General features: G+C 35.4%; 1 protein-coding gene across 3 annotated transcripts in view; it reads left to right on the forward strand.

The window, feature by feature from the left end:
• Nucleotides 1–27,754, forward strand: part of DCL4 (dicer-like 4) — a 67,881-nt gene that overhangs the window by 36,919 nt on the left and 3,208 nt on the right. For all 3 annotated transcript variants that reach the window (XM_088208123.1, XM_088208124.1, XM_088208125.1), the window contains 5 exons: nucleotides 8,888–9,093; nucleotides 9,233–9,442; nucleotides 18,314–18,778; nucleotides 18,916–19,188; nucleotides 27,408–27,734. In XM_088208123.1, coding sequence (XP_088064249.1) covers nucleotides 8,888–9,093; nucleotides 9,233–9,442; nucleotides 18,314–18,778; nucleotides 18,916–19,188; nucleotides 27,408–27,734 — 1,481 coding nt within the window. The remainder of the gene's footprint in view (nucleotides 1–8,887; nucleotides 9,094–9,232; nucleotides 9,443–18,313; nucleotides 18,779–18,915; nucleotides 19,189–27,407; nucleotides 27,735–27,754) is intronic.

The raw sequence follows: 27,754 nt of genomic DNA on the forward strand, positions 1-27,754 counted from the left end.
AGAGACCGAGGGAGAAGAGGAGAAAGAAGGATAGGAAAGAGAATAACAAGGGTATAGAAATTGAGGAACATATTGAATATGAACGAGAAGAGAGGAGTGGGGAAGAGAGAATAGTAGGAGGAAATCAAATTATGTAATTTCATTGCAATCCATCTCTCCCTAATAATGTCCATGGATTATAGATAATTTTCTATAGGATCTAAATCAGAATGAAGAAGGGAATGTTGATAAGAACTTAAACCAAAACCCTATACTATATGTTCTAAACCTAGAAGCAAAATATCCTTGAATGGCAAAAAGTTAAAACCTCAATAATTTCCTGATAACATAAATTCCTTACTAGTAAAATCTCATAGGTTCTCTTTAAGGAAAGGAGAAGATGCATCCACGTGGATGCCACCCCTAAACAAAGAAAGGATTAAGACACTAAAGTGGAAAGATAAATAAAGTTTCGAAATCTTCTCCAGAAAGGATTAGGGTGACCTCTAAACAAAAATGAAATAATGGTCCCTAATATTTAAAAGAAGAGACTTTGTCCAAAAAAAGATTCTATTATTTCTTTCTTTCCATGCAATCCATGTAGTGATCACTAGTACGAGCCGAATGTTATTCTTCCTTTCCTTACCAATAGAAATACCAGTCTAACCCAGATTTCTTCCACTACAAAGCCATCAATGACCCAAGAAAGGTTAAGCAAAGAGAGAGGAATCCCATAATCTTTTGACTCACGACAGCAAAGAAAAAGAAAATAGGGATTCATTCTCTTGCTAGCAAAGTGGACAACCATCAACGATGATTTTATGACGTCTTTTTCAGATTGTACGAGGTAAGAAAAGAATGATAATTAGGCTAAAGCTTTTTTCTTCCAAATGTGTTTTTAAGGCAATCTATACAAATTGGGGCATAAGATTGAAATAGTAGGACCCCTATGAGAATACTCTTTGTTTACAAATAGCCCACACTGGTTAATCAGGGATCATATGAGAGATATGAGTACGAGTCAATTATGCCAATAAGGTGGTAAGGTCATTATATCCCAATCATTAAGGTTACGAGATCTTGCTAGGTCTCAAGAGGGAGCGAAAAGGTTAATCTCATGTCATGTTGTCACTAATGAAGGTTTACTTGCGTTTTTCTAATTTAAACAACATAGAAAACAGAACTTCAGGCATAGAGTCCAATACCAATGCTCATGCCAAAAGCTAACTCTTTAGTCATCACCAACTTGAACCACATCAAATACATGAATTTTCTCCAAATAAATATTTATCGTCTTTCAGAAATTAGTGTGATGAGGATATTTGGTCATTGCAGTTTGGCACCCTCTCTCTTCCACCCTAGATTTCTTTTGGAACATATTAATGACCCCAAGAATTTCTGTCTTTATGCTTAGCCCCAAGAGGAACACCAAGCTATGTGATGGGAAGATTGGAAAGTTTACATTCCAAAACCTGCGGAAGAGAAGTCCCATCCGAGTTACCTAAAACCACCAACTCAGATTTGTGAACATTGATTCTGAGACCTGAGATAGATTGAAAACAGAGGAGGATGCATTTGAGAAAAATCAAGGAGCGAACATCTGGTTGACAAAAGATTAAGGTATCATCTGCAAAGAAAGGATATGTTATCTCCATCATGTTTTCATTGTTGCCAATTGTAATCCCCTTTAAGAGCTGTGAATAACTTCCTTAATCCTCTCTCTTCCACCCTAGGTATAGTTGTGATGACTTCCTTCCATAAGCTCCTCTCTTAGGACATGAATTTCCAAAGCCATTTGGCCGAGAGAGATCTATTCATTAGCTTCAAAGACTTAATATGAAGCCCCCTTTTCTTTGGCCTTTTAACTGTATCCCAAACAAGGAGATTTGAATTTGACTAGTTCTTTTAATCAAGGTCGTCTCTTGCCTTTAGACAAGGAAATGGTCTTCCAAGCAAAAAGGATTTATGGAATTTATAGGAAAACCAAGCTTCCTGTAAATTGAGCGTGTACATGTATATATTTAGTTGTTACAAAGAGAAAATAGAAAACTGATTTTCAACAAATTGGATCAAATAAAATCAAATGTACAAATCATTGGAATTTTATAATTGGTATCTCATTTGCATAGGGTTATGACTAATGTTAATGACGGATTTTTTCATCACAGAATAACTTCATTGACTTTTTTTATGTGATCCTTATATTTTCTAAAATTATCTTGAGGCATAATAAGTCATATATTCCCTTGTCATCGCCTTGAACTCTACCTGCATTTGATCTAACACTACAATTTTCTTCTTTCTCCATGTCACAAGGCTACCTATCAACTAGTGAGCTTGCATAATCTGTATTGGCAAGATCTCATCCAGTATTCCTCTTAAATAGCATTCCTTTGCCAAAACTACCTTTTCGGTAATGTAGTATCATGTAGACTGAAGGTCAACTTCTCTTGTGCTATAGATAAAATTACTATGTCCATGAGATATGCAATTTCTAATCTTGTATGAGTAAGATGTATAAGTTCACTCACCAGTCTCTGGTATATCTATTTGTTAGTAGTTGGATCTTTATTTTTTTAAAATAAAAAGTATGCAAAAATATTTTTTACAGAGATATCAAGGGGGTACCATCTATGTACAAAATTTACAGTTTAATTTTTTTTTTAAGATAAAAAGTATATAGTATATATTAACATGGTACAAAAAACGGGGTTACTACGTATGTACAAAAGATTTACAATAGAATTAGTGTATTTATGACATTCACAAAATTCTCATCTTTAATAATGTCATGACTTAATAAAACAAATAAAAAATAGTGAATCTCCCAATCTCTTAAATTGTACACGCTACTCACAACACCTTCAAAAGGTATAGAATTTTTCTCTTTCCAAAGAACCCAAACAACAGTCAAAGGAATTAAATTTGTAATATCTCTTTTTACAGATAACCCATCTTAAGCCCAAATTTCCTCACCAACCGAACCAACGATTATCCACTCAATCTCCAAAAGACCATACACCATACATCAGAGGCTGTAAGCAGTAGGACACTGCAGCAAGAGATGGTTGCATGTTTCCTCTGCCTGCAGATAAAAGTAGCATCCATTAACCAGAATCTGACCTCTTACCTGAGCTTGTTGATAGTTAAAATTCTCTCCCAACTAGCCTCCCATGCAAAAAACATAATAGGAGTAGGAGCTTTGTCTTCCAGATTTGTACAGCCAGTAATTTCAAGCATTCAGCATCAACCTTTTTACTCAGATATCTATAATAAGAACTGACGGAAAAATCATCTTTCTTTTCCAGTTTCCATACAATCTGATCATCGGTTGTTTTCACTTGCTGCGATGCTAATAATTTCAGCAAGTCTTCATATTCACTGATCTCCCAATCATTCAAGTTTCTAGAGACTTTAATTGAGCATTCAACATTCTGCATAGTAGCTCGATATGCCTCCTCAACTACCATATTTTTAGATTGGGCAATACCATAAATCCTGAGATATCTTCTCATAAGGCAGCTCTCACTAAGCCATTCATCCTCCCAAAATCTGAGCTTATTGCCTCTGCCAAATTTCCACTTAATGCATTGCTGGAAGCTAGACTATTGCATCAAAATTTTCCTCCACAGACCTCTCCCATGAGGATTACAGATTCTGTTGCCACCACTGTTTACCATGTACTCACCCCACCGCAATTTCACAAGTTTCCTCTACAATCTGTCTTCTTCACCTAAATATCTCCATAACCACTTTCCGTGAAGGATTTCATTCATTTTTACCATGGATCTTATACCAAGGCCACCTTGTTTGACTGGTTTTTTGATATCTTCCCACTTCATCAAGTGGTATTTCTGATCCCCATCATCGTCACACCAAAAGCATCTACTTTGGATAGCTTCCAACTTCTTAGCCACTTTCACAGGAATTGTAATAGTAGAGAGGTAGTAGATTGACAGATTAGCCAAGGTGCTTTTAATTCAGGTATACCTACCTCCTTTCGAAAGAAAATTTCTCTTTCAACCTGCAAGTCTCTTTTCAAACAATTCACTCACCGGTTCTCATGTGATATAATCCTTATAATTTGTTCCCAACAGGACCCCAAGATATTTAAAAGGGAACTTGACCTCTTTGCGCCCCAAAACTGTAGCAAAAACACCCGCATCACTGTTCTGGCCAATTCTGATTTGTTTAAGTTAATTTTAAACTCTGAAACAGGTTGGAAACACAATAACACACAACACAAATGTAGTAAATTGCTCAAATCTGGTTGGCAGAATATTAACGTGTCATCAGCAACAAACATATGAGACATGTCCGTAAAATGCTCTTTTCTACCCACCGAAACACCCTTCATCAGCTGAAGATCATTTGTCCTGCCTAGCAACTCATTAAGGGCTTCCATTACAATGATAAATAATGGGGGAAATAATGGATCCCCTTGTCTTAAACCTCTTGATGCATTGAAGAAGGGAAGGGCCTCCTTTACTAAAACAACGAAGGAAGTAGTGGTTATGCATGATTTCATCCAACTTATCCATTTCAGCCCAAAACCCATTTTTTTTAACATGTATTCAACAAAATTCCAATTGACATAGTCATAAGCTCTCTCCATACCAAGTTTACAAACCAAACCTTCCTTTTTATCAACCATTAAGTCATCAACTGTTTTATTGGGGGCCATCACAATATCAAGGATTTGTCTACCTTCAACAAATGCATGTTGACATTCCCCTATTATCTAAACAAGCACCTTACATAGCCTCTTAGCCAACACCTTAGCAATAAATTTGTATATGCATCCCATCAAGCTAATTGGCCTAAAGTCTTTTAGGGATAAATGTAAGAAAAGTGGTATTTAGGAATTTAACAAATTTACCGAAAGAGTGCAGTTCATTACAGATGCCTATTATATCTTTTTTCAATAAGTACAAAAATATTTGTAGAAATTTCATGTTGAATTCATCGGGCCTTGGAGCTTTGTTGCCATTGCACGATTTCAGTCCATCCAGCACCTCATCCTCAGTGAATTCAACTTCCAACATCTGCCTACTCCCTTAAGATATGCTGTTAAAATTCAAACCGTCCAGTTTGGGCCGAAAAACATGCACCTCCTCATACAGTTTAGAAAAATAGCTTCTGACAGCTTCCGTCAACTTAGTATTCCCACTGATTTTCTTATTCTCAACCCAAACCTCATAAATAAAATTGCATATTCGCCTACGAGTTGCCATAGCATAAAAATATTTTGTGTTGCGATTCGTTTTCTCAAGTTATTTCCCCCTAGATTTCTGTTTCCAAGTCATTTCTTCTGCCTTCAAAAAAGATGCCAACTTTAGTTTTAAGGAATCTCTCTTACCTCTTTCCTCATCGTTTAAGCCAGTTTCATCCTTATTGTTATCCAATTCCTTGATCTTTGCCATCACAATTCAAAAACAATTTTTTTCATCTCCATCTCTTCTTTTGCCCACAGCTTGATAGCTTTCTTCATCTCCTTTAATCTATAGGCAAACTTGTAATTAGCACAACCCTGGACCTCACAATTTTTCCACTTATCTTCCATCAACAACCGAAATTTCTCGTCTTCCAGACATCTGTTATCCAAATGTAACGGAATGAGGCCCCATTTAATCCTCTCTGCCTCAAGTCAGATAGGGTAACGATCAGAAGTAGGGCGAGACAGGGTTTTTTAGTTCACACCAGCAAGATTTAGAGAGAGACCAAACTAATTTTATGCAATTTATAGTTTAATTCATATATCTATAATGTTCGTGTTGATTTTGATATTTTATTATTTTATTATTTAATTAGCTTATTATGTAATTAGTTGTGATGATATAATTAGAGTTATATTAAAACAGTAGTCTTATGTGATTAAAATTCTAGTATAATAGTAATTTTCTTATTTATAGGTTAAGAATTTTATAAATTATCTCAGTTGTAACAACATAAACAGTATAGGAAAATAAAATTTGTATTTTTTTCTCCAAAATTAACATGTTATCAGAGGCAAATAAAGTTAGCTCAGGATTCTAATTTCATAATTTTCTTCAAACCTTAAAATAGTACAATAAGTTGAATTGGTACTTATTTAGATCTACTTTAACCACCAACCCAGAAGATGCCGTAGACTCACTGGTGGTCTTCCCACGACTCTGTCGGCCACCAGTAGCAAAGGCGCATGAGCCGTATGCATTGCCGCCAACCGCCATTTTTTGCTGCAATCTCACCGAGAATCACCACAGAAACTGTCGGCGGTTTAGATTCAGCACGGATCTGGGGAAAATCACACTGCAACAACTCGGATCGGACTTTCCCGCAGCCTGGCCACTATGGAACTTCTTCTTCTCCGGCGCGCGTACTCTCTCTCCTGCTCTCTGGCTGCGTTGTGCACAAACAAGTCTTCTTCGTGAGCGAGTTGCCCAATATGCTTTCTCTGGTCCTTTTTACAGCTCTTCTGCGCACGGCTGTCTCTGGTTTTGTGATCTAGCACATATTTCCTTCCTCTGCGTGTTAGCTGTTTTGGCTGGCCTTCTCTGGTCCTTTTTTTGACTCCTCCGTGCAGGTTCGCCTTCGATTTCGTGATATCGGCGCTTATCCAGCTCTAATTTCACGATATCGGCGCTTATCCAGCTCTAATTTCACGATATCGGCGTATATCCGCTTTCTCTACGCATAAGCCACTTCGATTGGGCTTTTCTAGTCCTTTTTCTGACTCTTCTGCGCGCATCTGCCTTTGGTTTTGTGATACTAGCGCTGATCCAGATCCTCCGTGCACGAGCCACTCTGAACGGCCTTCTATGGTCTTTTTTCCCGTTCTTCTGTGTGTGTCTATTAGTGGTTTGCAATTTGGTCTGCAAATTGGGCATATGTGATATTACTTCACCAACTTGGAGAGGGTTTTGAATAGAATATTTTATTAATTTTTATTTAATTAGTTGAGATAATGTAATTAGAGTTCTACTAAAATAGTAAACTCATGTCATTAGAATTCTACTAGAATAGTAATTTCTTTTTTTACAGATTAAAAATTTTATAAATATCTCAGGTGTAACACTATAAAGAATGTGAGAAAATAGAATTTATATTTTTTTCTCCAAAATCAATCGTTCCCAAAATCTTCAATCTTGTAAATATCATGCCTCAACAATAAGACCCCAAAAAGGTGATACCACCTGTCTTTGATCTTATTAATATCATTCTCAAAACCCTCAAAGACATTGTTTCTCTCTTTCCAAATAACCCACATAATAGTAAGTGGAATAAGTTTTACAACTTTTTTTCTACAAAGACCTTCCTAAGCTCAAAATCTCATCCCTCACCGACCCTGCAATAGCCCAATTAAGTAGTTGGATCTCTATTTACCCTCCTAGTTTGTAATTTTCCTCAACTGCATGCAGAGATGTTTACATTCTAAGTTTGTTGTCTCCTTCCTTAAGAGATTAGTCACATACTATCATTGTGAAATAAAGATGTCTTCCCTTGAATGTGCTAGTTCAACTCTTAGAAAATATTTTAGTCTTCCGGGTTCTTTAATATGGAATTATCTTATGAGGCATCTTCTCAATCTTTTTCTCATTATTTCTTGTTGCAATATTAAACCAACAGAATTGTGACTGTCCCAAGCCTGAGTGTTTTAATAATCTCCTTGACTCTACTTCCTAACGAGAAGTTTTATTTTGCCAAGCTAGATTTCAGAAATTATTGTCAAGCTGGGAATGGTCAATAACTTTTCACCAACTTTAGGGGAAGTATCATGAAGTGTAGTTCGGATAAAGAGTGTATTGGTAAAATATCTTCACATTCAATATAATAGACACAACATTCTATTTTTTCACATAAAGTATTAAGAAGCTGGAGAAGAAATGGAAGCCAAAGTAAATGAGGTGGCACAACTAATGCATCATGCAAGCATTTAGAAATTTGAATGAAGCAAAACTTGCCTTATCAGTGAACAATTTTCGCAGCAAAAACATGGAGCCCCCTACCTGGGTAACAGTACAAGAAAAGAGAGGGTATTCAAGGTCAGATTAATGTAAATAAGGGTGGCCTTACAGGTATTAATGTGGGTGTTCATGTCACCAATTTTTTTGCTAAGGCTACTAGGTGTTTTTGATTATGAATCTATTGATTATCTCCCAATTGGTTGGCCCATTACTCATCTTTGTATACCTTTATGAGATAATCCTAGGTAGGAGCATCTCTAGGATTCGGTGGTCAATAGGATTTCTAGACAGTTTGAGTGTTTGAAGGGAGTTTTTTCTCTCTAGGAGGAAGAGTCACTCTTATTCAATCTTGTCTCTCCTACATTCTGTTATGTCATCATTTTTTCTTTAGTATGCCTAAGAGTGTGGCAGGAGATAACTTGATGAATGGTTACGTAGGTTAAATGGTTATAGCATTTTCCATAGAATACTCATTCTTTGTGGCGAGGTCGCTCTTATTTGATGAATCTGAAGATTCGAAGATTGGTCACCAGGAAGGATATTCCCAAGGTTTTAGTCCCTATAACCAAAAAAAAGGAATCTTTTTACTGCAGGAAACCAATTTGGCTAGTGATCCAAAAGTTTGGATATATATTAGTCTAACCTGTGAAGCTCAGGAAATATATTACCTGGAGGCAGAACTTTTGTTTTTCTTCCCATCCTCATGCTGGAGTCATGAGGTTGAATATAAGTCATCACTTTTAGAGGGCGAAAGATACTTTCATTTAGGGTTATATGCTTTCAGTATAATATGTACGCATATATATGTATATATTTGAATTTCTCGATTTCTTGTGTTATTCATCAAATATAGGAAAGAATTGCATATTAGTTTGGCTATCTTTCTCTCTCACTATACATTTACAAATTTATCATATTTCTTATATACTAATTGTTTGCTGTTGTTCAATTGTCAAAAGCAGAATCACAGGAATTAGATGAATACTTTGTCGATTTGCCTCCTGAGCTTTGTCAGTTGAAGATACTAGGTTTTTCCAAGGATATTGGAAGTTCATTGTCTTTGCTACCATCAATGATGCATCATCTTGAAAACTTGCTTGTAGCCATTGAACTCAAGTATGTGTTATCAGTTTCATTCTCAGAGGGAGCTGAAGTTACTGCTCATAGGGTAAGGCCTTGTTCCAAATGATATTACCCTGAGTTCTGACCTTGATAAGCAATGCATCACTCTAATTGTGCATGTAAAATATCTAAATCAATATATGAATTAACTACATTTTGCTACTGACTGATTGGATCGTTATCAGATTCTTGAGGCACTCACAACAGAGAAGTGCCAGGAACGCTTTTCTCTTGAAAGACTTGAAATACTTGGCGATGCCTTCCTCAAATTTGCAGTTGGACGTCGCCTTTTTCTTTTGCATGATACACTTGATGAAGGGGAGCTTACTAGGAGACGGTCCAATGTTGTAAATAATACTAACTTGTCCAAAGTAGCAATAAGGAGCAATTTACAGGTATGGTCTATTATATAATAAATTTATTTGGCAGCTGATAATCTGTATCTCATTTGTTAATCTCTTTGCCTTGATGTTAAACAACAATCTATTGATTTCTTAGTTATTGTAGATAAATTTTTATTTGAGCATGCTTTTGTAGCCTTTGATTGTAGATTCTTAAAACAAAATAAGAGAAAGTGCATAAACAAGTAATCTTGTTTTGTGTTTAGATTTAGACATGCCTCCAAGAAAGTTAAAAAGAATAAAAATCAATTTTACGCAGATCCAAAACATTTTACATGTGAAACTTCCTATGAAGAAGAAAAGTCATTTGAAATGTGAAGTGCTTGTTGTCTCTCTCCTTATGGAGGAGCACACACCTTAGTATGTTTCGGTCCTTTTTTTTTACACTAAACCTATTTTGAGGCATGTGTTTTAGATTTATATTTTTTAGCATAAACCTCTTATTAATATCACATAGACTAGAAGAGTTTTTCTACTTGTAAATCAAACTTCCTTATCTAAGTTTTGAGATAATTAGTAACTCATTAGTATGATATGAGAGCCTACTATAGTAAGACTATAATATGACAATTTAACCCTCGTTGACCTAGTTGCTTCCTGTGATTGGGCCTTCATGCAAGGTATGACCATATATTTTTGCCTGCGCATCAGTACGGTTCCTTGCCTTCCTAATTTTCTGTGTATTCTTTGTAGATTAACCTTTTTCCAATTACTTGTGGGAAATACGGAGATAGAGGTTTCTCATTGTAAGAATAGTTTGAAATGTATTATATTGAATCTTACAATCTCATGTATATAAATTTTCTATAATGGAAAAAGAAATAAACAACTAATTACAATTAATTTTATAGAGTATAATTTATTCATTTACCTTTTAACCTAATTCACCATGTCTTTAACACTTATTCTCAAGCTGGGAATATATGTTGTCCATCCTTAACTTATTAATAAAAGTTTAAAATGTTAGATTGCTTAAGTTTTTAGTCAATACATCTACCAATTGAGAATTAGTAAGCATATATAGGTATATATTAGGTCACTGTCAAGTTTTTCTTTAATAAAATGTCTATTGACCCCGATATGCTTGGTTCGGTCATGTTGCATCAACTTATGTGTAATGCTTATGGCTGATTTATTACAGCAATAGGTACATGAGATTTTTCCACTTGACTTTACGACTGGTCTAAGATTGATAGAGTATCTATGTAGATTTATTCTTCTAAATTTCCATACAAGAATGACATTTTTTGCATCAAATTGACATAGTTGCCAACCAAAGTGAGCAATTAATGATAACAAGATTCACACAGTGTTCATCTTGGTTAATAGTGTGAATGTGTTTTAGTAATCTATCTCATATGTTTGTGTATAGTTTTTGCCACGAATATCACTTTATATCTCTTGATTGTACCGTCTGTCTTGTATTTGATTGTAAAGATTCATTCACATCCCATCGGTTTTTTGTCTTTGGGTAAATCCACAATTTCTCATGTATAGTTTTTTTTAAGTGTCTACATTTATACATTTATAATATTTTTTATTTTTTATAAAATAATATCTCAGATATTGTGTTAGGAAATGAATTTATATTAGACTTGTGAGAAAATTTTTATGAAATAGTGAACACTTATCAAATGATACAAGTTGTGAGATAGGATGAAGCAGGTGTTTAATACATGTTCTTCTGTCTTTACGAAGTGTAGCATGTATATCACTATCGAATTGTATAGGTTTTTCAAGGTTTATCTTAGTTATAGAATCAAGGTTGAATTCTTGGATCGACCTAGACCCATTACTCAACATCTTTCTCTTCTTATATACCTAAGAAAACCTAGGTTCTAATGATTTCTTAGTAGGTAAATATTTTGATGGTTCTGAAGGTTCTCTTGTGTAATGGTGATTGTGGTGTGTGGCAAAGGTAATAGGTTAAAGTCTGTTAAGAATTTTGTATTCTTATCTTTAAATATAAGTTTCCGTTGAAGATACATTTAGATAAAGTATGATTTTTGTTCAACAAATGTAACATCCGCAGACATAGAAAACTTTTGAATTGGTGGATGAACTCCTTTTGAGATGAGTATCCCACAAGTATACATTTCAGGATTCAGGGATCAATTTTTCATTTTTAATAGGAATGGATATGAATGAAGACAATTCATCCAAATATCTGTGGGATCAGATAGTTTTTGACACTGCTGGGTAAGATTCTTGAAGTGTTTCAATTGGGACCTTTGAAATCAACAATTCTGGTGGGTAGACGATTAATAAGGTAGATGATGGGAAAGACGACTTTATCCAATATTATTTTGATTAAAAGGTGATTATTCTTGTGTTTTGCTACTCCGGTTTGTTATGTTGTGTGGATGCAAGATGATTCATGAAGAATTCTCTCCTGATGGGAGACTGATGAAAGTGTGTGATTAAAAACTCTTTGGCGTTATCAATGCAAAATCTTTTTATACTAATTCCGAATTTGATTTTTATAATGTTATAGAACTAGAGTACGATGTGTCTAACATCATAGTTGACTTTTGAGTAAAAACTGTCAGATGACTTTGGTGCAATCGTCAATGAATTACACAAACCATCAATCCTTAGAAAAATTATGTGTGAGTCGATTCCCAAATATCACTGTAAATTAATGAAACCGGAGGTAAATTTCTTTTGTTACTAATAGGAAATATTATATGCTTATAGTTTACGAACTCATAGATATCACAATTTAAATTTTCATATTTTGAACTTTTAAGCAATAAAGGAAATATAACCTTCAAAGTGGAGAAGGATGAGTGTCTAAATCTTTTATGATGAAGTCAAATCTTGTGTATAGAGTCGATAGTAATACAAAGAAGGATTCCTTAGATGCATCCAAATAATATATTATGTTTCTGGTTTCAGCACGTCTAATTATTTTTTTCAAACTCTAATCCTGAAAGTTATAGTGAGAAGAGTCAAATGTTCTTTTGTAACTCAAATCATGTGATGAGTTACTAACTGACACAACATTAGTGCACAGTTTGGGAATATGTAACACATCTTCTAGAAAAATGGTAGGATTAATCTTGATAATTTAGGAAATTATCTGCAGTGACATTTTTCTTATTACTTGGATGGAGAATATATGTATGAAAATCTTTAGAAGTATTGATTATATAATGCGTAGTTTTGAGGCTATAATCCAAGAATTTTCAAAATATTTATTTGAAGCATTTAAAATGTGTGAAAATAAAAGTACATATGAGTATTTTGTTACACTTGTACCTGCGGGCTTCTTAAAGTTCTCTCAACGATTTTTTAGTCGTTCAATCTCAACTTTCAAAATTGTGAGATTAGTATGTATTTCTTCTTCTTGTTGATTAATCATATGAACCTGTTTGAGAATCTTTAATGAGGTATTTTTATATATTCACTCCTTACTTGAAGTATTGGGCTTGTCATACAATTCCCAACACTTTTCTTTGGTATGTTTGGGTTTTTTGCAAAAAAATACACCAAAGTTTGTCCTTTCTATCTATTCCTGAGTTAAGTTCTTAGAGTGACTCACTTCCTTTATCTACTGGCAAGATTTGGAATCTCATGAGATCAGAGCTGAATTGTTGGTGGGACGAGATTCTAGCATGACCCATTTTCTACTCTTTATTTTTATTACAATCGAAATGACTTCATTGAGTGATGATATTTCCTCTTTTTCCAAAATTTAGACTCATACCTGATCATATTCAGATTTAGTCTTGCCAAAAATTGATAAGTACATTTTTTTCTTTAAGTTTGTTAAGTCGAGTTGCATTTTACTGCAATCCATGGTCTAGTTATTATACTGATCCAGTTTTTGCCATAAGTCTTTTAACAAGTTAGAATATTCGTTTATTGATCTGTCTTTGTTTAATAGACCATGTCTTGATCGTTAACTCATAAAATTTTGCAGTGTTCTTGACTTGTTTTGCCAGTTGCATCCCATACTATTTTTGTGGTGGCAAGGACATCATTGTCTTGTTTATTTTTGGAGCTATGAAGTCTTATAGTCATGCCATGATCATAAATTCCTCTTTGTCCCAAACATCAAATATGCGATTGCAGGGTTTTGGTCCAGTATCCAAAAGATGGATGAACTAGCCTTTACCTTCAATGATGGTCCAAATTAATTGAGATCGGTTTAAATAATCCTTACCTGTAAGAGATAGTGACGCGGGAGAGACTTGTAAGGATCGTAATACTCTCGGAACCTCACACCACGTCTGATCTGAACATCTTAATCACCTAATTCACCGTCTTCTACTTGATAATATCACCCACCAATTTGGAAAACAATAGTTAAGATAATTGGAAAAATAAAAAGAAAAAGAAGGACTTCACGGCTTATCTGATAAGTCAATTTTGATTTTTTGCCTCAACAAAACTTATAAAAGTTCACTAACTTGAAGAACTTGAAGGACATTTACAAAATTACCAAAGCTAATTTTAAAGAAAGCAAAAGTTTTAATTTTATTGATCTCTTGAATCGTTGAATTGTGTTTACAACCTAAGGACTAAGGTTCTTATATAAACCTTTATTTTCTTATCCGAATAAGAGTAGGATTACATAATTCTACTTAAAATCTTAAACATAAATAATTAAAATAGTCGAGTCCTAATTTAAATAGGAATATAAAAACAATAAAATAAACTAAAAACATAAGTCTTCCTCTCATGGTCGAAGTCATGTTCCTTATTGGGTTTGGTTTCCTATGTGCATTCGGCTTGTTATTCTTATTTCTTTAATGATTCTTGAGCGGTCTTTTTGCTATAAAATAGAGGACTTTATGTGAAGAGTGAATGGAAGAATCAGCTTTGAAGTCTTCTTCTTGGTCGATTGCATGATAGCTTTGGACTCCCCTTTTGGTTGGAATTCTTACTCCCTTCCTTTGAATATTCATCTCCTTTTTGAAGTCTTCACTCTTCAACAAAGAATCTTCTACATAGAAGGTGTTTTCAACTTGTTTTTGGACTTGTGAAGGAAGAAGGAAAACTTCTTCCTCTTTGGTATCGGATTCCCATGAATACTCTCCTCTCTCTCAGCTTGTTGGTCCTTTAAGGCCAGGAATCTTCTTGACCTTCTTGGTTCAGTTTTTGGTTGGCTTTAGAAGGTGTCATCTCCTCCTCTGAGTCAGATTCCTCAAGGATAAGTTTTCTTGAGTGGCTGGACTTTCTTATGTCTACCTCCTCTTTGCCATGGTGGCCACGGCTTGAGCTCGGGTTTGGCCGAGCCTTGATCCTTTTCTTGGGTTGCGGTCGGGCTTCTTCTTGGCCTTTCAAAGCAGATTTTGGGCTTGCACTCCTTGATTCTTCTCAATTTGGACTCGACAAGCTCTCTTTGGGCTGTATCTTGGACTCAAGGCCTATGGGCCTTCAGGTTTTGGGCTTTGATTCATTGGGCCTGCAGTATATGGAGGGATGTTGGGCCTGGAATAGCCGTTAAACTTCGGTGAGGCCCATATCAGTTGCAATTCGGCCCACAAATGCACAGGAATTCTTTCGCGGGTAGGACACCTTTTTCCGTGGGGGAGAAGGGTTCCGCATGGGCGCAAGCGTGCGCAGTGTGTGCACGCTCTCTTGTCGTGCACGTGCCTCCATTGTGCGCGCGTGCACATGCATGCGGGCTGCTGGGTGTGCGGGGCACGCAGGCCTCCTTGTCGGTGTTCCCGCAAGTTCGCAGGCAACATTCCTGTGGGCACTTTGAATCCCGCAGGTATCCTGCTCATTTCGGGACTCTTCTTCAAACGCTGTTTTAGTGTTGCTGGATATCATGTTAGATAGGCCGCCTGGATTGGCTGAAATTCGGTGATGGAATTTCTTATATGGGAATATACTTTATTATTTTGGGATGTTACCTCCGACATCCTTTAAGAATTCTATAGTAATTAAGGTTGAAAGGAAAAAATTACGAAGAAGAATTTACCAGGAATTCAAGTGGCTATGTGAGGAGGGAATCGATAGCTTGCAGCTGATCTAGTTCTGTGCGGTTGATCTGACAGCTTGGATATGGACAAAGGGACATAATATTAGTTTGGGACGACACTGTGAACAGGTTGCATTCACAAGGGTGTGGCTAGGGCAAAGGTGCAGCAAGAACTAAGGGCGAACATCGTACATCTCGCAAGCGCTGTACGTCTAGACAGAGGCTGGAGTAGAGGGTGGCATAGAGGGTGGGCACTGTACATCTAGTGTCTCATGATAGAGGAGCATCTTGACAGATGGTGTCATGTTTGCCTTTAGCGGTGCGGTTGTGTTCACAGTGCGGCTGCATTTGGATGTGTGGCTGAAGGTTCTGACTTCGGTGATGAGGGCCAATTTGGTTGCTACTAGTTGCTAGTGGCAGTGGCTGTGACTGAATGGTCTGTGAAGGCTAACCTAACCCTTTTAGGGTTTTTTCTTTTCTATTTCTGGAATAAAAGCTTATTAGGGTTTATAACTAAAGTTAGACTTTCTTTGGCATAGGTCTTTGACACCATGATAAGAATGGTTTGATATGTATTTTATTGAATATTACAATTCTCTATATATAAATTTTTTAAGTAAAACAAAATAAACAATTAATTATAATTAATTACATAGAGTGTCATTTATTTTAATATTCTTTAACTTAATTCACCATTTCTCTAACACTCATTTGTAATTTGTGGATGATGTGATTCTTTTTCTATCTGAAGACAGTGATACTCTTATCAAAGTCATCTCTCTCTTGTAGTTTTATGAGGTCATCTCGGATTTAAGGACCAATTTATTCAGGAGTGGTTTTCTTGGTAACAATCTGGATGAGGATGTTATGTGGAGCTTGTCCAGACTTGCAGAGTGTAATTTCTGCACTATAATCTAGATCTTTTGGTTCCTTTTGTGGGGAACATGAGGATTTCTTCTATTTTGGATTCAGTGCTGTGAAGAATTCTAAGTGATTAGAGAATTGGAAGGAAGCCCTTTCTCTCACGTGGGTCGAGTTCTGTTGTCACAATTTTGTTTGAATAGCATTCTATTGTATTATTTCGCTTTTTCTAGAATAATGGTAGTGGTTGCTAAGAGTATCTCTTGTGGTCCAGCATTGATGAAAATGCTGGGGATTATTGTGTGAAATGGGAGGTTCATTGTTTTCCTAAGAAGGAAGGTGGTTTAGATCTTGACGAATTTAGTATCCAAAAACATTATTCTCTTAGCCAGACGGTTATAATATTTTCCAGACAAAATTGGTTCTTTGTTGCATAGAGTTGTGAGAAGCTGTTAAAAACTAAACCAGAACAATTGGACACGAAAGTGATTCAAGAATAATGATTTTTTGTCTTGCTTGTTCCGGTTAGATTTGGGGGATCGGTCTTGTTTTATATTTTGGGAAAATAAATGGGTGAGTTATGCACCTTTTGCATTTCCCTCGGCTTTACAGATTATCCGACATAATTTCCCGTTCGATCCTTTGTCCCTTCATAATAACAATGTTTCTAGAACTTCGTCCCTCTTTTAGGGGCTTATACCTGTAAATCTTTCTTTGATTACCTCACTCATAGTTGTCTTAACCATAATGTTATTCTTCGTTCCTCATTCTACATAGTGAAAGCTTCCTGTGAGAATTTTGATTTGTCCAAACAATCCTTTATGGAATTGATATTATTAATTGCTTCAGGTTATTAAAGTCCAAATTGCTCTTTTCCTGATGTCTGATTTATGTGCTTTGAGTTCATCACTTGTAGTCCTGTTCTGTTATCTGCATTTCTGCTCTGTTCCATACAGTGAAAGTTTCCTGTAAGATGAGAGTTTCCATTTGGACTTGGGTTAGCATTAGTGATATCTTTCAAATTCTAGGACCTCATAAAGCTCTCTCTGATGACATTGGCTTGAAATGTTTCCACCATTCTAAGAGAAATAGCCATTTCTTTCTTCATTGTCCTCAGGCATGGAAGTCATGATCTAAGCTGTTTCATTCTTTGAGGAAGCTTGCACACCTTTCTGATTGATATTTTTGTTTCTTATATGCATAGCAGGGTGGAGTAAGGAACCTAAGATTTTGTAGACTTGGATATTTGTTTCTTATGTGCATGGTGGGGAATGATTAAGGAGCATAAGATTTTCTGGAAGGGGCCTAGCTTTGCTGATTTATGGGCCATTTGGTTGAAACAAAATAATAGACTTTTTAAGCATCATTTTCAGCCAGCTTAAATGAGTTGGGATAAAATGATTTCTTTTTTGGACTAAATAAAATAGTAGTTATGTTAATTAGTATTTTGTTTTTTAATAGTTTACTAGTTAATAATTTCAAACTATTTTGCACAAATAAATTATTTGCAAAAAAGTAACAATAAGTTTAATTATTATGTAATTTAAGTCTTGGAGTAGAGGAGATGAGGATAAAAATAAAGTGACTGAAGAGGCTTTTTCATATAATAGTAGGAATATTTTAGGAAGAAACTAAAGGAAATATTTGAGGGTAAGTCTGGATGTTAAAATAGTTCATTTCACAACAACTTGGGAACAGTTTTCTCTCACCAAGTCGTAGGAACTTCTTTATCACTTGATTCATGAATTTTCTTTTTATTTGCTGTTCTAACTTTCTGCCATCAGATATAGGACTGGGATCTCTTTTGATGCCCAGTCCTATGATTTTAGTTATACAAAGACTATCTATGTTGTGAATGTTGAAGCTTATTTGCACTTGGATGCCAACTCTTTGGTGCCTTATTAGTGAAATTTGCTTTTGCTCTTAATGGAATCTCTTGTTCTTATGCCTTGTATGTAGATTCAAATTTAGAGCTCTTTTTCTGTTAAAAATGCTTTTTCGATTGGAAAAAAAATACATGTTGTAGATTAAATAACTGAGAGCATATTATTCAAAACCACCTGTTTCAGGTATATATAAGGGATCAGTTGTTTGATCCCTGTCAATTTTTTGCTTTGGGTTATCCTTGTCCAAATATTTGTAACAAAGAAATAGAAATGGCTATTCATTCTCAATATAGAAGTGATACAGCTTCCCAGCCAAATGCTAGTGAAGTCAGGTGCAGTAAGGGGCACCACTGGTTACATAAGAAAACAATTGCTGATGTTGTCGAGGCTCTTGTTGGGGCATTCTTAGTTGACTGTGGCTTCAAAGGTGCAACTGCATTTCTTAGATGGATTGGCATAGAAGTTGATTTTGACATCTCACAAGTTTCAAATGCTTGTTTTGCAAGCAAGATCTACAAGCCACTTGCTGGTTACATTGATGTTGCTGCTCTTGAGAAGTTATTAGAGTATCACTTCCACCATAAAGGTCTGCTTATACAGGCATTCATCCATCCTTCTTACAATAAGCATGGTGGAGGCTGCTATCAGGTACGGTATTTTCTTGTCTTTCCTGTTTCTTGAATCGGAATGGAACTAGTCTTCTGTTTTCTCGTTTAATGGATTGTTTCTTGGAAGTATTTATGGTCTGATATTGCTACAAGTAATATTTTGATGACTTCTGGCAGAGATTGGAGTTTCTTGGAGATGCACTCTTGGATTACTTAATCACATCATATCTCTTTTCTGTCTATCCAAACTTGAAGCCTGGTCATTTAACAGATCTCAGATCATTGTCAGTGAGCAATAAGGCCTTTGCAAATATTGCAGTAAATCAATCCTTCAACAAATTTCTTTTGTGTGATTCTCGTAGCCTCTCTGATGCCATAAACAAGTATGTGGATTTTGTTAATAGACCTTCATCAGAAACACAACTTTTTGGAGCGCCTAAATGCCCTAAGGTATTTTTTAGTTCTCTCTATCATCTATGTTTACATCCTTCTTTTTGTCAATCAATGTTTTAAAATGATGAAGATATCTGCAATTTTTAATTTCGCTCCAGGAGTTAATTTGGAAACTTCTGCTGCACCTTACTTGTTTTGATAGAGAATAGCATATCATCCATCCTTTCTAGAATTAGTCGTAATGTCTCGTTTGACTAAATGCTTCTCCCTACTATGTCTCTAGAGAAACTATCTATTAAGCTCATCAATATTCTTACAAATAGCATGAGGCAGTTTAGTAGACTTCATAGCATACAAGAGAAGAGAAGAGGTTATGAATTTATCAAGCCGACTGAACCTGCAAGGGAAAGATTCTTACATTTCCCACCACTTTGAGCTTTATCTGGAACTTCAAAATAGGTCTGTTTAGTGACCCTACCTTGGATGAAAGAATAACCCAGTGAGAATTATGAGAATTGTGATTGAATATACAATCTATTGTTCCCAAGTACTTCAGGATATTTGAGCTTGGTTTTATATAGGATTTGAAAACTTCTGTTAAGAATGGTTTTGATATGTATTCTATTGGATATTACAACCCTATATATATTTATATTTTCCAAGATGGAAAAAGAAATAGGTAAGTGTTGATCACCATATTTTATTATTTAATTATTTTGTTTTATTATTTGATATTATGTAATTAGAACTCTATGAGAATAAAAATATCATATAATCAGAATTCTATTATAATAAGAATTTCACTATCTGTAGATTAAGAATTGTATAAATACCTTAAGTGTAACAATATAAAGGGTGAAAAATAAAATTATTATTTTTTCTTCCAAAAATCAATATGGTATCAGAGTCAAATAAAGTTCTTTTAGGTTTCTAATTTTAGGTTTTTTTTCAAATTCTAAAATAGTACAATAGGTTGGTTTGGTACCCACTTATCCAGATTTGCCCTCTTCACCCCTATTTTTGGATTCTAATGTCAAGATTTTTTTCAAAATCCTAAAATAGTAAAAATATGTTGAGTAGGAAGAGAGTTAGATCAGAGGAAGAGAGCCAAATCAGAGGAAGAGTAGCTAGATCAGAGGAAGAGAGGCCATATCAAAGGAAGAGAGAAAGCAGCCGACCTCCTTCTTCTGCCACACAGGAAGCTTTCCAGCCATGCCGCGTTGTGTCGCATCGCACACTGATCCGGCCTTCAATCTTCTTCTTTTGCCACGCACAGAGCCATGTGCAGGAAGCTTTCTAACCACGCCTTGTCGCGCACAAATTTGGACCTTTTGAAATTAAGATTTTTAGGCAACTAATCAGGAGCAACCTGTCATTGACTACTACTGAGTAAAACTGTTGAAGTATTTTAAGAGAACTTTTGAAATTAAGAACATTTATAGGTAGATGATTAATAATAGGCGGCAGTAAGGACGACCTCGCCAGAATATTATTTCAGAACGTTCCTTTGGAAAAGAAAAGCTCTAGTAGTGGTTAAAAGATGACTATTCTCGCGTTTCGTTACTCCATTTCGCTGTGGAGTGTGGATGCAGGACAAATCATGAAGAATTCCTTCCTGATGGAAGAATGATAAAAGTGTGTGATTAAAAATTTTTTTGCATTCTCAAGATAACTTCTTTCGATTGAAACCTCGTGAGATTAGAGCTGATGCTGATGATACCCTTATTTTTTGTCAACCGGATAAGGAGATGATCATGAATTTGAGATGTATTCTATTATGTTTTCAAGCTGTTTCTGAATTGAAGATCAATTTGGTGATGTTGGGGAGTAAGGGTAATGATGACAGGTTGGCTAGGGGCTTGGGTGTAAGCTTGTCAATTTGCCTATTAAGTACGTGAGTCTACTATTGGGAGCTAAGTATGAGGATGTGAAATCATGAGATCCGGTGATTAATTTATTTGAGAGAAGACTTGCGAGATAGAAAAGAAATTACCTTTCAAAAGGGGGAATATTAACTCTGATTAAGAGTACTCTCACTAATCTCCCCATTTATTATTTATCAGCTTTGATTATCTCTGTGAAAATTGCAAAAAAGTTAGAAAATATTCAATATCACTTTTTATGAGGGGGATGATGATCAAAACTTTAAATATAATTTGATGAAGTGTGACAAGGTGAAACTTCCAAAATGGAAGGGAGGACTGGGTATTTGGTCTTTGGTGGATTTGAATAAGACATTATTAGGGAGGTGATCGTGAAGATGTCATTCGGGGGACGAGGGGTTGTGGTGTAGGGTTATTGGGGCAGGTGGGGGGATATTGTTGGGAGAGGGAATAACAGGTTGTGTGTTAGGCCTCATGGGGTGGGTCTTTGGAAGAGTATTTGTATGGGTAGGGGACAATTTATGGAGGGTATATAGTGGAAGCTTGGGAGGGGTAATATTATTAATTTTTGGGAGGATGAGTGGATTGGTATCTATTCCTAAGAGTGTATAATTTATCGAGGGAAAGAATGTGGTGAATTAGGAGGTATTTAAGGGGGTGGATGGGAGGAGCGGTTGAGACATTGATCTGGTTAGGAATTTGAATGATTGGGAGATTGATGAATTCACAAAACTCCTACAAATTCTTGTGGATGTGTATTTAGATAACAACAGTGACAAGACTACTTGGAAGTTCAAGAAAGATGGTATTTTTATGGTGAAATCCTTTTATGAGCATTTTGACTAATAGGGGAGGATGTTGGCTCGAATTTTCCGATTTGTCAAATTTGGAAAATGAATGTGCCACTGAGAATTGCTTTTTTTGCCTGAGAAGTAGGTTAGGAATGCATTCTTACTATTGATAAGTTGATGAGAAGGGGTCATAGTTTGGCCAATGGATGCTATCTTTACATAAAAGCTGCTGAATCTTGCAATCATCTACTTCTTTAGTGCCTGATGACCTACAATCTTTGGCATATGGTGTATAACTTATTGGGTATTAATTGGACGATGGGGGGCTCAGTCAAAAATGAACTCTGAGCTTGGGGAGGGGCTGGGATTAGAACAAAGTTTGCCAATTTGATTCCTTTGACTATTTTTTAGGTTGTACGGAAAGAGGGGAAAAAAAGAACGTTTAATGGGTGTGTGAGGGATATTGGCAAAATTAGAGAGAGGTGGTTACATACTTTTGGGTTTCTAATTTTGGGTCATGATATACACGGGTGTGATATTTTGGGAGAGTGTTGGATGTACTAACAGACTTTTAAATATTTTTGTATAGCGGCATCACCCCTTTGGTGTCATATACGTAATATACATGTTTTATTTCAAATAAAAAAAAAATTAGGACCGATGTTATGTTGGAAATTACCTTATTGAGTAATAAGCATTTCCTTCTTTTTCCCTAGATCTAGATTCGTAGTTGATCATATTCCGAATTTAGTCCTGCCAAAAATTGATATATACGGTCTTTTTTCTCAAACTTTTAAAGACAGATTGCATCTCTTCTACAATCCCTGGTCAAGCTATGATATTGATCTGGTTCCTGCCACTAGTTTTTTAACATGTTAAAATATTTATTTATTGATCTGTGCCCTTGTTTCATAAACCATATTTTGACCGTCATATCATAAATTTGGTGGAGTCCTTGAACTTTGGAGTGGGTTTTGCCGATTGCATCAAACACCATCTTTGTGGGGGAAGGAACATTATAGTTTTATTTATTTTTGTTAGTTATGGAGTTCCAAAGTCATGTCATGATCATAGAATCCTCTTCATCCTAGGTAGCGAACGTAAAGTCTTCAGGTTTTGGTCCGGTACCTAAAAGATGGGTGAGCTCCCATTTTCCTTTGATATAAAGATCATATAGTCTTTTGCTCTGAACTGGTAGGCAACTTAAATTGGTTGAAATTCATTGGTGGAATTTTCCACGTGGGGATATGCTTTAATATTTTGCAAAATTACCTCTGACATCCTTTAAGAATTGAATGGTAATTAAAAAATTATTTGAAATATTTTACTTAAAATATTAATTGTGTGAGGAGTGCATTGAGTTAACTCACTAGCAATCATAGATCAGCAGTCGACGCGTACACGTCTATGCACAAATAGTTGTGTCATAAACGAGTTTAGGTTCTAGACAGAAGGAACTAGTGTTGGGGTTGCGGTAAATAGATCCAAGTCACAACACAAATCGGTTAGGTTTATGTCTGCATCTGTATCCATAGGTCGTATTTGGTCGGGACCTGGTGCTGCTAATTTGGTTCACTCGCGTTTGATGAAGGTGACAAAGACGAGTTAGGGTTTCATTTGTATCTTCATTAGTGGGTTGTGTCCGGTCACAACTCGCTGTGGCTCGTCTGGTTGCTCACGTCTAATGAAGGTGATCGAAAGAACTATGCACAACTTTGTTGGGGCAAACTAGGAAGTCACTCATGTATGGTTAGGATGAAGGCGACCAAGAGAAGTGTGCATGGAGGCTATGGCAAACTGGATCTAGTGATTGTTAGGACCCGGCTTTGACATGTAATTCACCAGTACCTTAATTTAGGAAAAGTATTAGAGTTGTAGATAATTTTAAAAGATTGTGACAAAAAAGAATTTAGAAGAAAAGAGAGGGGTTCTGGAAAGAGAGTAGAAGAGAGTTTGAGAGAGAGAGAGAGAGTGAAGATTTTAGAGGAAAAAAGATAGAAAGTTTTAGAAAGAGAGAGACTGTTAGAGAGAGAAAAAGAGAGAAATATACAGAGGGAGAGAGGTTGTTAGAGAGAGAAAGAGAGAAATATAGAGAGAGAGAGAAAGAGAGAAATATAGAGAGAGAGAGAGAGAGAGAAGAGAGAAGACAAAAATAGGAAAGTTAGAGAGAGAAAAATAAATAATCTGACATTTTATTCTAAAAGTTACATTTTTTGGGTTTGATTTACAACTAATATTTTTAGACATGAAATGGTACATGATACCCCTTACAAACCATTGCAACAGTTCAGATAGATGAGAATTTTTATCACAATTGCAAATGTTCATAGTTTTCTAATATCTCAACAGTGATGAAGACTAATCTTGATGGAGATAGTCGGCTACAATGTCGGCTTATGGTGGAGGTGGCTGGTCTGTGGTAATTGGCTGGTAGGAATATGGTGGCCAGGTTGCTACGATGTTGGCTTGTAATGGAGGTGACCACTCTGTGGTGTCCGGTGACTTAGGTTGTGGTGGCTAGGAATGAAGAATGGCCCCTCTAGGTTTTTTTTTTTTTAATTTCGGCGATAAAAATGAATAAGATTTGTAAAAAAATTTAGTGTTTCTTAATCTAAAACTCTAATACTAAGTTAATAATAGTTTTGATGTGTATTACATTAAATGCTACAACCCTATATATACAGATTTTATAGAAGAGAAAAAGGAATTGATAATTAATTATTTTTTTGAAATAAAAGTGTGGAGTTGTATTGATGTAAGAGTGTCAAGGGGGCGTAATCCATTTATAATATATTTATAAGTTGATTAAACTATCGACAACAAAACTATAATCATCGAGACAGTCGATGTTATGTTCCAAAGTAATGGAACCAAAATAGTGAAACCAACAATCAATGATTTTGTTAAAATCAAGTTCTATTCCTTCAAAAGCGCGATTGTTTCTCTTTTTTCCCATGCTAGGAGTTCTGCATGTTTGTTGTTGTTCATGATCCAAGACAACCCGATAAGACTAATAATTGTGTTCCATAGGTTCTGTGGAATCGAACAGTCTAAAAGCAGGTGATTACAGGTTTCAAAATTGTTTTTACATAGGAAATATCCATTAGCAATTGTGAAATCTCTTGTCATTAGGTTGTCAAGGGTAAAAATGCAGTTTTTTGTGGCTTCCCAAGCAAAAAATGAGATTCTTGGAGTTGCACCCGATTTCTATATTACTTTGGAAGGGAAGCTAATGTTGTTCTAATTAAAATTGTCCGCCAAGTGGTTGTAGAGAGATCTGACAGTAAAGGTACCATTTTTGGAGAGTAGCAATTTTAGATTATCCTTTCTATCATAGATTTGAATTGAAGACAAAGTTTATATTAAGAATAAATATTCTTCTAACTCTCAGTCACCGTTGAACCATTTGCACAATATGATTTATTTTCATGGGCTGTTACCTTTGTTCGGAATCTCTAAATCCATTTCCCAATAAGGGACTTGTTAAGTGTAGTTATAGATCTCAAGCTCAAACCACTCTCGTTAATACGTTTCTTGATTTCTTTCCAATTTACATGATAGATTTTCTTATTGTTATTATCATCATCTCCTCCGAGAAAGCTGCACTGAATGGATTTCAGAATATTCGCAACACAAGTTGGAATGTTGAACACCGAAAGGAGAAAATAGGGAGATTAGATAGGGTGTTTTTAATGAGTTAGTCATCCCCCCCTTTGATAAAAATTTCATCTTCCAATTGGCAAGTCGGTTTTGAAACATATCAGTGATAGGATTCCAGCATTTTTTGTATTTGTATTTGGCCCCAAGCCTGGGTACGTGATGAGTAATTGAGAAACTTTGCAACCCAAAATCTACGATAGGAATTCACCAGTTTGAAAACCCATCATCACCAATTTAGATTTGTGAAAATTGATTTTTATGTCAAAGACCACTTGGAAACATAATGAAATGTATTTCAAGAAAATCAATGAGCAGACGTCAAGATAGCAGAAAATGAAGGCGTCATTGCAGAAAATGAAGGTGTTAATTCAATCTGATTACCCCTGTGTTCCATAGAAATTCCTTGAAACAATTTAAGTTCTTTGGCCAATCAAGTAATTTGTTCAAAGCCTCCATAACAATAATGAAAAGGAGGGAGATAGTGGGTCACCTTGCCTTAAACCTCTCGAAGTGATGAAAAAGTTAGAAGGGCCTCCATTCACAATTACTACCAAGCAAGTAGTGGTGATGCATGTTCTAATCCAACCTCTCCATTTTGTATTGAAACCACATCTTTCTAGCATATAATCAATGAAGTCTCAACTTACATGATCAAAAGTTTTCTCAATATCAAGTTTACACAAAAGACCTTGTTTGTTCTTGATGACATCATTCACTATTTCATTAGCGATAAAAATAGCATCTGAAATTTGTTTAGCATAAACAAAAGCATTTTATGAGTCACCAACTATCTTGTGAAGAACTGTAAATAATTTTTTAGGCAGAATCTTTGAAAGTAATTTATAGATGCTCTAATGTTCTCCGGATTAATCTTCTTCGGGCTCATAACAAAAAAGTAGAATTGAGTGATCTTATAAAGGAACTATGACTATGAAAATCGTTAAAAAAACCCATGATGTCTTGCTTAATGACATCCCAAAAAGATTGAATGAATTTGAGATTGAAACCATCTAGCCCTGGAGCTTAATCACCATCACAATCCTGAAGGCAGTTATAAATTTCTGTCTCAGTGAATTTTATTTCCTGTTGATTTCGGTCACCATCATTAATATTATTAAAATAAAGATAATTAATTATAATGAGTTATAAAATGTGTAATTTACCTTTATATCCTTTAACCTAATTTACTTTCTCTTTTTAACATTTAATATCTTAAGCTTTCCTTATTTAGTTGAGACAAACACCTATATAAACTACAATAGTTGTGTTTAGAGATGATTATCTTGAGCCTAACAATTTATGTTCTTCGGTTCATTTTTCTCCTCCTCATTGTTCTAATATCTTTCCCTTCTCTTGTTATTTCTTCACCTTAATCCTGCCTTCTTGATGCAAAATAAAGAAAACCTGAAATGGACTATCTTAATTAGAGATAATATTCTTGTAAGTACTGTGATTATTTTGTACTTTATATTATTTAGGCTATCATATAGAATTTTCCTCCTATATGTGGGATTTTTGAACCAACCTAATTTAAACAGCTGCTTGTCTCCCCAGGCTAATAGTAGTAGACCTAGTTACGATTGTGCCATTGCTGGCACAATTTTCAGGAAAATATCACTGATATACAAAAAGAAGCATCATTTATCACAGGAAGGCATGATGTTTCTGAGGAAACCATGCCTTCCTGTGATGTAACTGTGGGTAATAAATGTGGGTATTCGGGATTAAATACCACGAATTTTAAGATTAATATTCATTTGAAGTTCTTATATCATATTGGTTTTCCTATGTGATTGGTTGACTACTTTCCAACCTTTGTTCTCTTGAGGCAATCCTAATATATAAATATATTGTTGTTAATGTGAAAGCTCATCTTTCAAAATATGGAAAGTTTAGGGTTGTGCAACCTTAACTTTTTTTTTATGTTATATATTTGATTCAGGCTCTTGGTGACTTGGTAGAATCTTGTTTTGGAGCTATTCTTCTTGATTCTGGATTCAACTTGGATTATGCTTGGAGAAAGATGCTATCCTTTTTGGATCCAATCAGGAGCCTTCCCACCTTGCAGCTTAGTCCTATTAGAGAACTCCAAGAACTTTGCCAGTCTTATAACTGGAATCTCCAGTTCTTACCATCCAGGAGCAATGGAAAGCATTCTGTGGAAGCAAAAGTGACTATGAAGGATGCCGATATGATCATTTCTGCATGTAGTACTAGTAAAAAAGATGCTACCAGAATTGCTGCTCAACTAATATTTGAATCGCTGAAGGTAAAATTAGTGTGGCAAAA

This window comes from Carica papaya, chromosome 7, assembly GCF_054855325.1.
Source record: "Carica papaya isolate Zhongbai chromosome 7, ASM5485532v1, whole genome shotgun sequence".
Classification (NCBI taxonomy): domain Eukaryota; kingdom Viridiplantae; phylum Streptophyta; class Magnoliopsida; order Brassicales; family Caricaceae; genus Carica; species Carica papaya.